At 46.7% G+C, this 16772-nt stretch overlaps 1 protein-coding gene across 3 annotated transcripts in view; it reads left to right on the forward strand.

Moving 5' to 3' along the window:
• Positions 1-15769, forward strand: part of TRAF3IP2 (TRAF3 interacting protein 2) — a 31856-nt gene extending 16087 nt beyond the window's left edge. For all 3 annotated transcript variants that reach the window (XM_061428663.1, XM_061428664.1, XM_061428665.1), the window contains 6 exons: positions 374-552; positions 2726-2814; positions 7239-7307; positions 8369-8485; positions 12636-12710; positions 15210-15769. In XM_061428663.1, coding sequence (XP_061284647.1) covers positions 374-552; positions 2726-2814; positions 7239-7307; positions 8369-8485; positions 12636-12710; positions 15210-15356 — 676 coding nt within the window. In that variant the 3' untranslated portion in view covers positions 15357-15769. The remainder of the gene's footprint in view (positions 1-373; positions 553-2725; positions 2815-7238; positions 7308-8368; positions 8486-12635; positions 12711-15209) is intronic.
• The last annotated feature ends 1003 nt before the right edge of the window (positions 15770-16772 follow it).

The raw sequence follows: 16772 nt of genomic DNA on the forward strand, positions 1-16772 counted from the left end.
TGAATGCCTAAACATCAAACCTTCTATGTCACCCATTATATTACTTTGTTTTGTTGGTGGTCTTGTCTGATCTGAACATAAGAATCATCTTCCCCATTATACAGTCCTTAAATTCAGAAATCAAATCCTGCTTCCCTCTTTGACCCCAAGCACAGGCCCTTACAAATGCCAGCTGGCTGAACTGCTTACTGACAAAAAGTCTGAGGAAAAAAAAAAACAAAACACCAAACCTTTGTCCTTCTGGCTCAGAAAAGAAATGGAGGCAGAAGAAAGATAGCTCACTGGTATTACCCACAGTCATTAAAGGCTTTCTGTCCCTCTAGGTTTGCCTTTATGCAACATGAACATTTACTGTGAATGTATTCCTTTCCAGGGATCAGCTGTATAACCAGCCACCTAATAGAGGTGGTGCTCCTGAGGGGTCCTTGGAGTGTCCTGCCGAGCTGAGGCCACAGGATCCCCAGGCTCCATCGCCAGCTGCTGTCCCCAGACCCCCGAGTCACCCTCTAGCCAGAGGAACTCTGAAAACAAGCAATTTGCCAGAAGAATTGCGTAAGTTGTTTGCAATGTGGTTTTTTCCTCCTTCTTGGTCACGTCTTACACTTTGAGAGTACTTGATGATTCTTCATCTATAATCTTGGATATTTCTCACATACTCCACAGTGAAATGAAATATCCTTTTTTGCTTTTTGTTTAAAAACTAACCAGGATTTTGTGTGAGTGTTTGTAGTGATTCTGACACCACCTGCAATACTCCCAAAGTGCTTACCACTAGATTTTCTACAACTGTACTGCAACAACAAATAACCCCCATGCTTTCTCCCTCTTCTAAATGATTCTCTTGAGTGGACTTGTCCCTGGATAAATTGATTGGATGTCCATGTGGTATTGGCCAGGGACCTAGTGTCTCACCATAAATTAGCAGCAGCCTTCAAGAACGAGGTCATTTCCTGTAGGAATGAGCAATCGTGTTTGGAAAAACCAGTCTCACATTCTCCATGCTGCTGTACAACCAAATGCAAACTAAGCCTTTTATTTAAAGAAACATTCGACTAAGTGTCAGGTGATGATGCTTTTTCCACATTTTGCAGCCAGAACCAGAAATGTTGAAATATCACCAAAATGTTCTCATATGAAGGTCAGTCAGGACTGTAAGTTCCAGAAATCTTAAGAAAACAGTCACCCCTTATGAAATTGTTATATTCTGTTGTGCTTGCCATAATTCCAATAAGCCCTTTCCAAATCTAGGTACTGCTTTGAACTAAACTTAAAATTAAGCCCTTTGCATTTGTTAATTCCAACTGGGGAATCAATATTCTTTAGTCATTTAAGGCTCTGAAAGATTTCTATGACAATTGTTTTTTATTTAAAAAATTTTGTTTTAATCTTAAAATCTTATACATTTAAATTTTGAACATTTCTGGAGAACAGATAATGTTGGGATATAGTCTGGATATCAGTGTATAGAGCGTATTAATTTTACCATAACCTATAAAGGGAGTCCTAAAATTCTTACAGAGGAATTGGTTGAATATTATGTGTCGAGAATAAAATATATTGAGTGCCATCAATATGCCTGGCTGCTTAAATGAGTCAATATGACCACTGAACATCCTCTCATTTGAGAGAGGTGCTTCAAAAACAAGAGCCTAGGTCCCCTAGAGGACGGAATGGCTACTCACTCCAGTATTCTTACCTGGAGAATTCCATGAGTACAGGAGCCTGGTGTGCTACAGTGCATGGGGTTGCAAAGAGTTGGACACGACTGAGCAACTAATACTTTCAAGCGTAGTAAGTGGGTTCCCTCCAACCCCGCCCCCACTGTCTTCTCCACCCTCTGCCCCAGAGCTTCTTGAGATGTAGCCAGTTGATTTCAGACTAAATGCCAACAGAGAGAGATTATTCATCTACTACATTAACACGCTAGCCAGATAATTTACCCAAGACATTAGCCTGGGAGAACACTGGTTCTTATCCTGACTGGGTTAAGCTTGTGGGCACAATGCCATCTGCAGCTCTAGACTGACTCATGGACAAGTAAGGGAGTCAGTGATGCTGGACTGCCCAGAGGCAGGGTCTCTGCTTCAAGCTACTGAAGTTCTTAATAACATTTCTGAGCTGCCCTTTAGTCTACTCTAACTTCCTTGCCAGTCCCCGACCAATAAGTAGTGAGGGGAAGAAGGTGGTGGAGAACCACTTTCTCCCTCCCCTCACTTGCTCTCATCAAGTTCAGGGTAGCAGAGAGCATCACATCATGAGATCAAAAGAGGACACGGCTGGGTGGCCTCTTAGCAGGGCTCAACTTCCAGGCCTGCTGTGAGAGTATTTTCTTGGGCACAGTGCCAAGTGCGTCTCATATACCCGGGGTGGCCTAACCTTAAGGCCCCGCAGATTCTGGATGGCGGATTTTTTGTTGTTGTTGTTAATGCATCATGTGGTTTTTCAGAAGACCTCCTCTGCTTCTCTCAGCCTGCCAGCACTCTCTCTGACGCACCCTGAGCAGTCTGCACACCCTGGGATGGACCCCCTGCCCCTTTGGGCCTGTAGATCTATGTCTGAGGACAGTTCACTCTGCTGCAGACATAAGCCCTGAGACCGCCCCCTCATTCTGAGGAGTCCCTTCACTGTTCTAAAAGGCCAAAAGACACTGCATGCGATTTGCAAGTGTTGTTTAGAGTGGAATGATTTGACTAGTTTCTAATAATTGACAAAAATCTCTCTTTAGGGAAAGTCTTTATCACTTATTCTATGGACACAGCCATGGAGGTGGTAAAATTCGTGAACTTTTTGTTGGTAAACGGCTTCCAAACTGCGGTAAGTATTTTATCCAAAGAGAAGACTAAACAATTAAAGTGAGTATAATGAAAACAAAAAAAATAAGAGAAACGTGTCAAAAGTTGTTGATGGCTTAAACTCTATTATTTGATTTATGTGATCATGACCCAAATGCTTATGGGTTTAGGTAATTGTTTTCTAGAATTCAAACTATCCAAACTCTCCAACATGTTTTTCTTGCATGCCTTTTGAGTGACCCCAAGTGCCTCTGAGGACTTCCCTGGTGGCTCAGACAGCAAAGAATCTGCCTGCAATGCAGGAGGCCAGGGTTCAATCCCTGGGATGGGAAGATCCCCCGGAGGAGGGCATGGCAACCCACTCCAGCATTCTTGCCTGGAGAATCCCATGGACAGAGGAGCCTGGTGGGCTACAGTCCATGGGGTCGCACGGAGTCGGACACAACAGAAGTAACTAAGCAGCAGCAACAAACAAGTGCCTCTGAACAGCTAGCACGGTGTTGATGCCCAGCATGCACGCAGCTGGTGCTCAGCCTAAAGGAAAGCCGGGCTCTCACTGCACTTGGCACCTTTGCCCTTCCTCACCAATCATGTCACTTTGGTTGTGCTTCTTGCGGTGCAGGAGGCTCACCAGGTCACCTGCTCATTTGACAAGATCCTTGCATTCTGCACTGGGTTGCATGGTTTGAGGTGGAAGCCCGGCAGCCTGGGGCCCCCCACCCCACTGTGCACAGCTGGCAGTCCAGCACCGACAATTCTGAACAGGGAGCCAGGTTCTGCGACCCAGGGCCGGGTTCTCAGTTGGTCTAGGCTAGTTCAGGAAGGTAGACACCCCAGCCCTGCAGTCCACTGTGATCGTAGGCCAAGAAATTTCAGGAAGCACACACTCTTCAAGTGCCCTGCAGTGCCTTGGAAAAGCACAGCTTACACCCATGTAAGTCTTCCTTAGGATAAATAGAATACCACAGGAGGCTACTCGGAGGACTGGCTTTCCTCAAACACTGATATCACTTCTCTTCCTTCCCCGAGGCCTCCTCTGTGTATTTAGTGACAGTGGATGCTAAAGAGTAGTGAAAAATTAAGGGAAATATCTACAAATACAAATGTTGAAGAATAAAGAAAGAATACTTAGTAACTAAATGTCCATTTTAAGGATTATTTAGCATTTCTAACAGGAGTTTTATTCAAATATTTCTTTAGTCTGTAATTATTTTTAAATGGAAGTATACGAAAATTTTTACAAGTATACACTCTACACCCCAACTTCATGACTATATAGATATATGAATATATACAGATCAGCATTTCAATTTCTCGTTTCTGGGATAAGAAACACTGGGGCAACTCATATAAAATCAAATTATAGGACATAAGGCCAACATTGTAGAAAAGATCTTATTTTAGTCCTTTCCACATAAGCATACTGATTGCCCCAGAGAAGAGGACAGGTTTTTATGACCTTAACAATTAGGGGCTGCTTAGGCCCAATTTAAATTTGTCCCTAAACCCTAATCCTCATCATTATGAAGTGAAAAGTGAAAGTGTGAGTTGTTCAGTCATGTCGGACTCTTTGTGACCCTGTGAACTATAACCCACCAAAGTCCTCTGGGAATGGAATTTTCCAGGCAAGAATACTGGAGTGGGTTGTCATTTCCTTCTCCAGGGCATCTTCCCAATCCAGGGATCGAACCCAGGTCTCCTGCATTGCAGGTGGATTCTTTACCATCCGAGCCACCAGGGAAGTCCTTAAAGCTTGTGGTAAAATCCCAGAGCCTCATCCTGGATAGCTAAGTTATTGTATCGCTACATCAAGATCCCCTTAGTGGATAAAAATTAATTTAATGGGTAATTTAATAAATGGATCATTTTCGAAGTTCTAGGTGAGTCGAGGAAACCCATAGAGAATGAATAGTGCAATATCCCAGGACTAGCAAAAGCAAGGAGAGTCTACCACCCTGAGGCCTAAAAAGGCAAGGGACCCGTGACTCCTACAACCTAAAGGGGGCACTATATTGGTTTGCTGGGTCTGCCACAGAGTACCACAGGCTGCTGCTGCTGCTGCTGCTGCTAAGTCACTTCAGTCGTGTCTGACTCTGGGCGACCCCATAGACGGCAGCCCCCAGGCTCCCCCATCCCTGGGATTCTCCATGCAAGAACACTGGAGTGGGTTGCCATTTCCTTCTCCAATGCATGAAAGTGAAAAGTGAAAGTGAAGTCGCTCAGTCGTGTCCGACCCTCAGCGACCCCATGGACTGCAGCCTTCCAGGCTCCTCCGTCCATGGGATTTTCCAGGCAAGAGTAGTGGAGTGGGGTGCCATTAGGGAGCCTAAACTGTCCTTTATTTCCTCAGTTGTGGAGGCTCATAGTATAAGATCAAGGTTTCAGCAGGGTTGGTTTCATTCTGAAATCTCTTCCTTGTCTTGTAGAGGACCGTCTTCTCCCTCTGTCTTCTCCTGGTCTTTCCTCTGGTCTTTCGTTATAGTCTCCTCTTATAAGGACACCAGTCATGCTGCATCAGGGCCCACCTACGAAACCCCTTTTACTTTAGTCACCTTTTAAAAGCCCTATATCCAAATACAGTCATAGTCTGGGACACAAGGGGTTAAGACATATATTGAAACATGAATTTGGAGGGACACAATTCAGCTCATAACAGTAGCTGGGTGGAAAAGTTGGCCTGACAGAAGCTGTATATTTTAGTAGATGTCTGGAGAGACCAGTGGAAGACCTCCAGCACATTGTTCCTTCCAGAATGTCTACCTCCATAGCAAGGAAGAATTGAGGTGCTGGGATAATAATAAGAATGACCATTTACTGAGGACTTATTTATGCCTGGCATTATGATATGCCTTTTCCACTCTAACTCATTATAATCCTCACAAGCACTCTAGGAAGTAGGTTTATTAACCACATACTACAAATGAAAATAGTAAGACTTAGAGAACTTCGGGAACATTTTCAAAGTCTTCCAAGTGGAAAGAGGAAAGCCATGCTGCCCGTCTCTTGTCAGCCCTGACATACATTGCTTCTCTCTTGTAAAACAGAAATGGATAACTGATGCAGTCTCAGAGAACTGGAAAGCCTCTCTCAAGGTTACCTAATGTAGTCATTGGCCATTGAACATTTTAAAGCAGGAATCATCCAAACCAAAAGGAAAGCCATTCCATCTTTTATGTTCCATCAGTTTAAAAATACATATTCTGAATTCATATTCTATATGTATCTGAGTTTGGTGTAGAACAGGATCTTGTTCCATAGGAAGCTTAGAACCTGGCTCAGGAGATAAGCCAGGCATCCTTGAGACATTCAGTAAATGAAAGAATGCCCTAATAATATGTTCATTGTCCAGTACCATCAGTAGTCACAGTGGGGTAGAGTTCATTAAGGGGAGGAGGAGAAAGGCAGTGTGTGGGGAGGATTCACAGAGAGGGGGGCTTGCACTGTGCTTTGATGGTGCAGGGAGCGCAAATGTGGAGAGTAGAATAGATGGGACATGTGTGGGGAAAAGACGTGACACTGGATCATGGACGCATGGAAAGCTTGCTGAATGGCTGGAACTTGACTGGCCCTAAACGGCAGCATGACACTGAGGACAACTGACGTGGGAGCAGTGGGGCTGAATCAGATCACCCCTCTTCGGGACTCTCTCCCTGCATCACCATCCCTGTACACAACCCATCTTCCAATCAGGAGCACCTTGTGCAGACACACACTCCTCTCTGGCTGCAGGACAAGCCTGAGCCCAAGAAAGGGCTTGTTTGGGCTTCTGTAAAATGGAAAATAACTGGTTTTTCTCCCCTTCAAAAATTTGATATTTAATACCAGTCTTTTCAAGGCCCAAGAGTTCTACTTCCCAACTTTCATCATAAACCTTTCCCCCACTATCTCAGTAATTGTTTTTGTGACTGTTTCTTGGATTTGCTTCAAGTTTCACACACTTTTTAAATATATAGGTCAAAACTGGATATAATACCATAATAATGACCTGGCTAATGCAAGCAAAGTGCCATGTTGTATCTCAGTACTTGCATACAACACATCCATTAAAATCCTCCAGAATCATGTTTGCCTTCAAATTACAGATATATATATATATATATATATATATATACACACACACACACATATATATATGTGCATATGTTTTGTGTATATATATAATGCATATGTTGCTGGCTTACATCCAACTTGATGGTCTACTATGTCTCTCAAATTTTTAAAACATAATTACTAATATTAAATACTCAAATGCCTACTAATCTTGAAATAGGAAACATTTTAAGAAAATTACATCTTGATTTTTAGACTTTCAGGCTCTTCTTTGCAAAAACACATTAGTGACTTTTTCAGCCTTAAATGTATACAGCCTCTTGTGCTTTCTCTTGCTTTGCATCTAGACAGAGCTTCTCATTAAGAGCCACTTTCCACATCTTTTTTTTCTTGTAGATTGACATATTTGAAGATAGAATCCGAGGCATTGATATCATTAAGTGGATGGAACGCTACCTTAGGGATGTAAGTACATTCCAAAATTCTGAGCTTGTTTGCTGGTGAGAAAGACAATTAGCTTGTGGAGTTATTTTATGAAAGAAGCACTGGCATACCCACCACGGCCAAAGCTGACCAAGTCCCAACAAAGCTTCCCTTGTTGGCAGCCGTGCAAAGACCTGGAAAGGATGGGGTCACCCTCCTGGACATGCACAGGCAGGAAATAACTGTCGAACCAGACACAGGTGGTTGATAATAATCAGAGCAAACAATTTTTTGACCAGAATAGGGAAGGAGGAAATGAAGGCAGGGAGTAGGGAGGGAGCAGCAGAATTCAATTTAATCTGAGGCCAGCACCAAGTGTTCTGCAGGATCAGACTGAAGAGGCTTCCTGGGCAGCCTCACAGGCAGGGCAGCACACTGCCCACCCCCCACCCCAGACGCCCCCTCACAGCCTTGTGATTTGTTTTTCACGGACAGAATCTATACCCGCCACTGGGACACGTTGTGCTTTAACAAGATAGAAATTGATTGCCGCCAGCCTGTCCGCGTCAGCCGGTGGGGGACGGAGTCTGAGCTGGCTGGGGTTTTGAGGCTTTTCCTTTTGTCTGCAGCCTGATGTTTGCTTTGTGCTGAAGGGTCTGCTCCTCCCGACTGGGCTAAGCGTCAGCAGCAAGCAGGGCAGTCAAGGGTGCAGTAACTGACAGCTTAGATCCCGCTGCTGGAGGGAGGCAGAGCCTCTCTGCCACAATGCAGAGTTACTTAGTCATTCCGGGTTTCATTAGACCTTTATTAGTGATGGTTGTGGAAGATGGTGGGCAGAACCGCGTCCATTTAGGAGAGACTCTTGTGTTTGAAGGGAGCTGGGGTGGGAGACAGGGCTGTGGGGAGGGGGAAAGCGGGTGGGGAGCCAGGAGTCTGCCTGGGTTGGGGCCTCGCCTGTCACTTTCCGTGGATGGGGGCCGGCCCTCCACCCTGCAGTATATCAGAAGATGCTCACAGTCTTGCTGGCCGGTTTCCAGCCTGCCTTCCCCAAATGGACCACACGCCACACTTCCATAAACATGCTTTCTCCCTCTCATTAACAGAAGACAGTGATGATAATCGTAGCAATCAGCCCCAAATACAAACAGGATGTGGAAGGCGCTGAGTCGCAGCTGGACGAGGATGAACATGGCTTACATACTAAGTACATTCATCGAATGGTGAGTGATGAAACCACAGCACCTTGCCAGCCCTCGGAGTCGGGCTTCTGCTTCTGTGAAAGCCTGTCCTTCACTGGATACCCACTGAGGGTGGGGGCTGATGGTTGAAGAATGAGGCAGGAGAGGCGGGTGTTGGTTCTGGCTCCATCTACCTTGGGGACCTGGGGCAAGTCCCCACGCCTCTGGGACTCCGTGTTCCTTCTCAGTAACAGGGAGATTAATCTGTGATCTCTAAGTTTCAAGATTCGGGAAAGCAGAACTCTGCTGGTTTAATTGTTTACCCACAGATGTGAAGTCCTGGGAGGGCAGGAGACAGGGCTGTAACGAGAGCAGGCTCCCTGCATCTGTGCCCAGTTCTGTCCTCTGCCTTTTCAGAGAGCCAGAGCAGCACATCCGAGAGGACACAGTGTAGTGTCAGGCAGCCCGTGTTCAAACCTGCCTTCCTCCTGTATCGGGTGTATGACCGTGGAAAGTGAAAGTGAGTCGCTCCACTGTATCTAACTCTTTGTGACCCAATGGATGGTAGCCTGCCAGGCTCCTCTGTCCATGGAATTCTCCAGGAAAGAATACTGGAGTGGGTTGCCATTTTCTTCTCCAGGGGATCTTCCTGACCCAGGGATCAAACCCAGCTCTCCTGTACTGCAGGAAGATTCTTTACCATTAAACCTCTTTGTGCTTCCATGTTACTATTCAAAAAATAGGTCACTAAAGAGGAGTGAAAAAGTTGGCTTAAAGCTCAACATTCAGAAAACGAAGATCATGGCATCTGGTCCCATCACTTCATGGGAAATAGATGGGGAAACAGTGGAAACAGTGTCAGACTTTATTTTTCTGGGCTCCAAAATCATTGCAGATGGTGATTGCAGCCATGAAATTAAAAGATGCTTACTCCTTGGAAGGAAAGTTATGACCAACCTAGACAACATATTGAAAAGCAGAGATATTACTTTGCCAACAAATGTCCGTCTAGTCAAGGCTATGGTTTTTCCAGTGGTCATGTATGAATGTGAGAGTTGGACTGTGAAGACAGCTGAGCACCGAAGAATTTATGCTTTTGAACTGTGGTGTTGAATAAGACTCTTGAGAGTCCCTTGGACTGCAAGGAGATCCAACCAGTCCATTCTGAAGGAGATCAGCCCTTGGATTTCTTTGGAAGAAATGATGCTGAAGCTGAAACTCTAATACTTTGGCCACCTCATGTGAAAAGTTGACTCATTGGAAAAGACTCTGATGCTGGGAGGGATTGGGAGCAGGAGGAGAAGGGGACGACAGAGGATGAGATGGGTGGATGGCATCACCGACTCGATGGACATAAGTTTGAGTGAACTCCAGGAGTTGGTGATGGACAGGGAGGCCTGGCGTGCTGTGATTCATGGGGTCGCAAAGAGTCGGACATGACTGAGCGACTGAACTGAACTGAACTGAACAGTATTGTTGTGAAGATTAGGTGAAATAAAGTCTGTAGAGCATAAGGCCTAGATCAGATGCTCAGTCAAGGGAAGGTATGGTTCTAGTTCATGATAGATCAGCAACACCTGAACTCTGGGGGCCTGGTCAAACTAAAACCAGCAGAGGAACCAAACAGGAAGTTAGACTTAGCATCTGACAGAACATTCTGGCTGAAAATATCATCCAGCTTTGAAACGGACTGTGTTACGGGCAAGCAGCCTCCCTGCTTTCTGTGATCATACTGACCTTTGAGGAGACAGCACCTGCTTGACTGGGATGCCAGACTAGGCTTGTGATGGTCACACTCTCCTGTGAAGCCACCCTTGTGCCCATACCTGCTGGGCACCTCCCCCAGAGCTGTCTGCCTTTCTCGGGCTTGTTTACCAAGGATTCTGAGACTTAAAAAGGCTTGAAACTCACTGGACTAGAACTTGTAAGCTCCATTTCAGCTTGAACATTCCACAAGGCGGGGAAGGCCCCTGGAATGGGCATAAAAGTTCCCTGATTAAGACAGGAAGATGGGACAGGAAGCAAAAGTGGCTCAGATGGAATAAGTAAGCAGCACAGGGTCAGGAGGGGCAAGGACATGCAGCTTTAACTCAAGGGAAGTGGACTGAAATCCTGTGGCTCAGGAGGAGCATAGGAAAAAGGCAGGCTGGATGCGTGGATATCCCCATCTGGTTCTTCAGAGTCTCTGGTTCCTCTTCTACCAAGTGCTGACCCCTTACTTGAGCTCACAATCAACCCAAAGTAAAAGCCAAGGCAAGGTGGGGAGGTCAGAGAGTAAGATGAGTATCCCTCTTATTTCATTCTTACCCAGCCTGGCAGCCCCCGGGTGGAGCCCAGAGAGGGGTACTGTTTCTGCCCTAAAAGGTCACAGCTGGCTCTAGGTGCTATCCCCCTTCACTGTCTGCCAAAGCACTTCATGGCCCCAAAGCACTCCATCTCCAGGAACTGCCAGTCCCCCGGCCTTCAGCTCGTGTGTGTGTTGAGGGCCCCAGGTCGCTGCCAGTTCCCCAGGAAACCTGTCAAGCTCTGCTGGTGTGTGGTGTCGCCTGGCAGTAATAGGCAGCTGAACCTTGGAGCTTGTCTGACAGTGCCCAGCCATGAACCAGACTGTCTCCAAACTCCGTTTCTTGCAACAACAATGTCTCAGGCCCTTCCTCATCAGTGGAGGGGTCGAAGAGGCCAGATAGGAAAGTGCCTTTCTGCCCAGCTGGCTGACCTCCTGGTCCCCTCCAGCAGCAGAAAACTCCAGGGCAGAGGGGTCAAACAAACCCCGGAATAACTGCATTCTAGAGCCAACAGCTTCCCAGAAGGTCTATCTCTGGAAACATGAGAGAGAATGAAAGTGCTGTCACTGGGGTAGCCTAGTAGACAAGCAAAATTTTACAGGATGCAGTGTCCTGGGAGTCAGAGACTGAGTCCAGTTCTTCACGTTTATCTTACAAGCGCTGTGCCCTTCCTCTCGTTGGTGCTTTTAAGTCCACCGCTCTAGCGCCCTTTTAAAATAGGCTTTTGGGGTCTTCTGATTTTTAGCAGGAGGTTATTCTGAGAAAACACCTCCTGGAAGGTGTGTGTGTGTGTGTTTATAAGGGGGTTTCTATGGTGATTTCAGTCGTTACCACTGTCACTTTCCTCTCGGTTTTGTTTTTATTCCCACGCATGGTGAAGGTTTCTCAGTTATAAAATTCAGTTGGAAGATGAGATAGTTGGGAACACGTAATTCCTCATCTCCTTTGTCATCAGATGACTGAAAGCTTTGTGCTGGTCACAGGATTCGGAAGGCTCTTAACTCCTCTCATGCTGAAATTTCTGGTTTTGATCGAGTTCTTGGCAGCTAGATCTTTTGGGGGCCGCTGCTATGTCAGAGTGGTGTGGGGAACCTAAGGCTTGGCAGATGGAGCTCATCTTATTGACCTCCAGCTTCGCTTCCCTCACCCTCCCTGGCCCCCTGCATTCCTAACCAGTCCCAGCCCCCAAACATTCCTTCACACCTCCAGACATTTGCTCATATACTATTTCCTTTGCTGAAGCCGTCCTTCCCCCACCTCCCTCCATTTTCCCTACCTGAGCAAATTCTTCTTTGCTTTTAGTATCCAAATGACACCTCCCTTGTAACTCCTTCAAACCACTGATGTAGAAAAGGATGGCCCCCGTTGGGCTACCACAGCAATTTGTTCATACTTTTCACACTGTACTGTGGTCGGTAATTTTCCTTTCTGCCTGCTCAGTAAGCTGCTGGCTTTATAGCTGTGGTACCTGGTAAACTGGTCCTCAGGAAAAAAAAAAAAAAAAAGGAGGGGGAATCCTGATTTGTAGCATTTGTCCATTTCCATGGTACAAATACGCTTGCAGGACTGACTTCAAACTACCACTGTGAAATCACTGAACACAGACTTGGGAAGAGATGCACACCAGGCTTCTGTGAACTGCTGTGCGGCAGCTCAGCACACCTCGGAAAGTATCCTAGTCCTTGAAACCCCAAGTCTAACACAGAGCTTGACTCTTAATAGGCTTTCAATACGTGATTGATGAATGGGCAAAAGGCGTGGATGTGTGATGGACAGCTTAAAATTAGGAGTGTGTGGCACTGACAGAAAGCAGAACAAAAATCCCATGTGGGCTTGCATGATGGTGAGAACCATTAATTTCTCGTCCTCAGTCCTGAAATTAAACCTTCAAGTGTGTTCTGTTCCAGATGCAGATTGAGTTCATCAAACAAGGAAGCATGAACTTCAGATTCATCCCTGTGCTCTTCCCAAATGCCAAGAAGGTAAATGAACAAACGAGTCTTTAAGTCCAGCTTTGGTTTAAAATCTCCAGGATTTTAAGTGGGAAACCCTGTCAGCTCTTTATCAGTCCTTCGAGATAGCAGTGTTGCCAGAAAGATCAACAAGTTGTAGCACTCGGTGAAGAAGCCTGAATCAGGAAGATTTTAAAGCTTTATCTGATAGACCATCGCTGTCCTAATTGTTCAAACAGCCATTACACACAAAGAAGTAGTTTGTGTTTTTAGCCCATGAGATGAAAAGAGGCTGTTCATCTGATACTTCTTATCTCTTGTACATAAAAGTCAAGATGTGAGCATTTTTGGCTGGCTGTTGCACGGAAATGTTTTGTTGAACATAGCTCAGTGCTCAAAGCTGTAGAATACAGGAATTAAACCTACACAGTTACCAAAGGGAACTTTGCTGTGGCTCATAGGAGGGATTGTGTTCACTAGAAGGGCAGGCCAGCGGATTTGGAGAACAGGGACGAAAAACATCTGAGAGCCTGTGCCAGGCTTGGAGAAGTGATGGCAGCTGTGTAGTGAAGGTCTTGGGAGCCAGATCCCAGCACCCTGAGCTCAGGCCCAACCCTACCCTGGAGTATCCCTGGATGTCAGGACTGCATTGAGACTCCTGCCCTGGATAAAGGAGGGACCAGTTTATGGGACCAGGACCCCTGGGCTGGCCCAGTTCACAGCGTGCCCGACAGCGTGCTCCTGTCCCTTGCCCAGCCTCTGACTGCTCTCAGTGCACGATCTCCTTCCTCATTGTGCTGTGTCCACTTTGACTCTGTACCAGCCATCCTCTGCTCTGCCATCAAAGAGGAACATCCGAAATGTAGATCTGATCTATCTGTCTCCGGCTTAGAAGTTTTGTGGTGGGTTTCCTACCGACTACAGATCGTGTTCATCTTCCTTGTATAGCATACGAGGCCCTTAAGAAGAGGGCTCTGCCTGCCCACTCAGCTTTCTGCCTTGCCACTGTGCACACAGATGACACTGCGCCCTGGTCACTGTGGGCCGTTTCAGGTGTCCTGCCACATGCCACGCGCTTACTGGGTCTTTGCACTTGTGTTCTCGCTGCTTGCAGCGCCCTCCCCTGACTTGTCTGTCTGGTGAGCTCTCACTTAGCCCTCTAGCACCCAATCTCTTCTTAGCCTTTCCTGACTGCTCCCCCTTCATGCCCAAAATATTGAACAGTCCTTCTCTTGAGAGTACCTGGAGTCAACAACAGTATGTGGCTGGGGGTGGGAGTGTTGGGAGTAATTGTTTAGAATTACTGGAGCTTGGCGACAGAAAAAAGCAGACCCACTTTTAGCTGGTTTTGTTAATGTTTTTTAAACTTCTTCCAACAATCCTCTTATTACCCACACTCAGGGCAGACTGCTCCCGTCTACCTGTCCCCTTGGCATGCTACTGCCTGGAGAATAGTTACATTTTGACTCCGTCATAAGACTATGAACTCCTCAAGGCAGTAACTGTGTCTTTTTTTAAGAAAATGTTTGTTTGGCTGCACTGGGTCTTAGCTGTGGGCTCAGTAGTTGCCCTACGGCATGTGAGATCTTAGTTCTCCGACCAGGGGTCAAAGCTGGCTCTGCAAAGCTTCCTCACTCTACTGTTTCACATCTTCACTTGTTTTCTCAGTGAGACCTTTCCCTGTGTGTTCAGTCTCTCAGTTGCGTCCAACTCTTTGCGACCCTTGGACCCCAGGGGAGCCTGGCGGGCTACAGGCCGTGGGTCTCAAAGAACTGTACACGACTGAGCAACTGAAAACATGCAAGGAGAGATCTCACTAGAAAACAAGTAAAGTAGAGTGAGGAAGCTTTGCGGAGACCTTTCCCTAATGCCCGACTTAAAACCACAGCTGTTTTCATCCCTGCCCAGCACTCCCTACCCTTCTTACTCTGTTCTATTTTTCTCCACGGCCTGCATTGCCATCGAACACACTATACCTCTGCGTCATCTGTCTGCCCCCAACAGAATGTCCACTCCCTGAGGGCAGTCTGAAACCGCGCTCTCTTCGATCCCTGGCTAACAGGTTCGGCTTTTGCTGGATTGCTGGGATCTGCGGTGGGGGAACCTCCTTCTGCGGGTCAGACCTGGGGCCGGAGTGAAAGGATAATGAGTTGGATGAATGTCCACAGCCTTGGCACACTTCTGCCGGAGCCACTGGGGAATTCACGTGGCTCTGTGTGACCGCTGTCCTACCCCTGTCAGGGGAGGGTGGTGAAAAGCATGCTGAAAGGCGAAGGGCAGGTAGCCTGGGAGACTGATGGGACATGCCGTGCACATGTGCTTTCTGTAATGAGCTACACAGCTGCACCCGGAGCCAAGAGCATTTCACACGCAAACCCCTCCCGAAAGCAAAACAGCATAGCCCCCAGGAGAGTTTAGCAGGAGATGCCTGCGAAGGGAAAATCGCGGATGCTGGGGAACTGAGCTGGGATCTGGAATCCAGGTTTTTCTCTAATGGCTTTTGCTTCTGTCATTCTCTCCCTGCCCTAGGAGCATGTGCCCACCTGGCTTCAGAACACTCACGTCTACAGCTGGCCCAAGAATAAAAAGAACATCCTTCTGCGGCTGCTCAGAGAGGAGGAGTACGTGGCTCCTCCCCGAGGGCCTCTGCCCACCCTTCAGGTGGTCCCCTTGTGACCCCGCACCCCCACCCCCAGATTACAGCTCCTGTGGCTGAGGCCGGCTGGCAGCATTCAGGGCTGTTGTTTTCCGTCCTTCCTCGAGGGGCCTTCCAACCCCAGGAAACCTGTTCTGCAGGGGCCGCTTCCTCCTGAGACCTTGAAGGACCTTGTCTTTGAGATGGAGGCCATGACTGTTCTGCATTCCCTGCTTCTTAAACCCACCACTGTGCACGTTCCCCCAACACTCTGAGTATCCAGAACGGGCCCTCAGCACCCAGCACGTAGATAATACAAGTGACATGACTGTAAACACCAGCGGCCGCAAACACTCTCCGCTTAGGGCAACGTTTCTGAGTTTGCCAGACGCTGTGTGTCCTCAGACCAAACTGATTCATGTACAAATAATAAAAGGTTTGCTCTTTTGTAAAACTGTGTTTCACTTATCTCAAAGGAGACAGATGTATATTAATTTTTATGGGCAGTTGCTTCCGGGGACATCGATAAATCTACTTCAGTATAACATTAGACCAATGTAACAGACTGCTTTGTACTGAAAGATGAAGGCCAGATAGTTAAGCATCCTCTTTTAACTTCATCTTGAAAGTTTTTTTCCTTCAGTAGAACTTTATAAAAATACGACTTTGTACCACATACTACCATGATCCTAAGTAAAATCATAGCTCTTAAGGCCCGGGCTACATTTATCAGAATGTCTGTGAACTGCATGAAGAGACAGGGGGACGTACAGTGCAGGCTAGAATTGTGGTTTGGGAGACCTGAGTTCCAGTCTTGGGTCTGCCACTAACTAGCTATGGTTTCATGCCACATGGCCTGAGGGATGGTTCCCTGTTCAGGGATCAGACCTGTGCCCTCACAGTGAAAGTGCCAAATCCTAGCCCCTAGGCCACCAGGGATCTCCCGTGACACTAGCTGTGTGACCTTAAGCAAGTCCTTTTCTGAAAAACCAGAGATTCATTTCTATAATTATGTGGACAAAAATATTCCTAATGATCCTAAAAGGTTTAAAGCCTAGAACCTAAGTTATAAATACTCTTGAGGAGTGACCGAGTTTTCATTTTCATAATAATCTCCTAAGGGACTGAAATTACATTTTCTCAACAGGGATATTTTCTTCTTTTTAAAACACCTTCAACAGTACCTTCACATGAATAATACCTTGCTCATCTGGTCTCCGGAGAAGGCAATGGCACCCCACTCCAGTACTCTTGCTTGGAAAATCCCATGGACAGAGGAGCCTGGTAGGCTGCAGTCCATGGGGTCGCTAAGAGTTGGACACGACTGAGCGACTTCCCTTTCACTTTTCACTTTCACACATTGGAGAAGGAAATGGCAACCCACTCCAGTGTTCTTGCCTGGAGAATCCCAGGGACGGAGGAGCCTGGTGGGCTGCCGTCTATGGGGTTGCACAGAG

The sequence above is a fragment of the Bos javanicus genome, chromosome 9 (assembly GCF_032452875.1).
Source record: "Bos javanicus breed banteng chromosome 9, ARS-OSU_banteng_1.0, whole genome shotgun sequence".
NCBI lineage: Eukaryota > Metazoa > Chordata > Mammalia > Artiodactyla > Bovidae > Bos > Bos javanicus.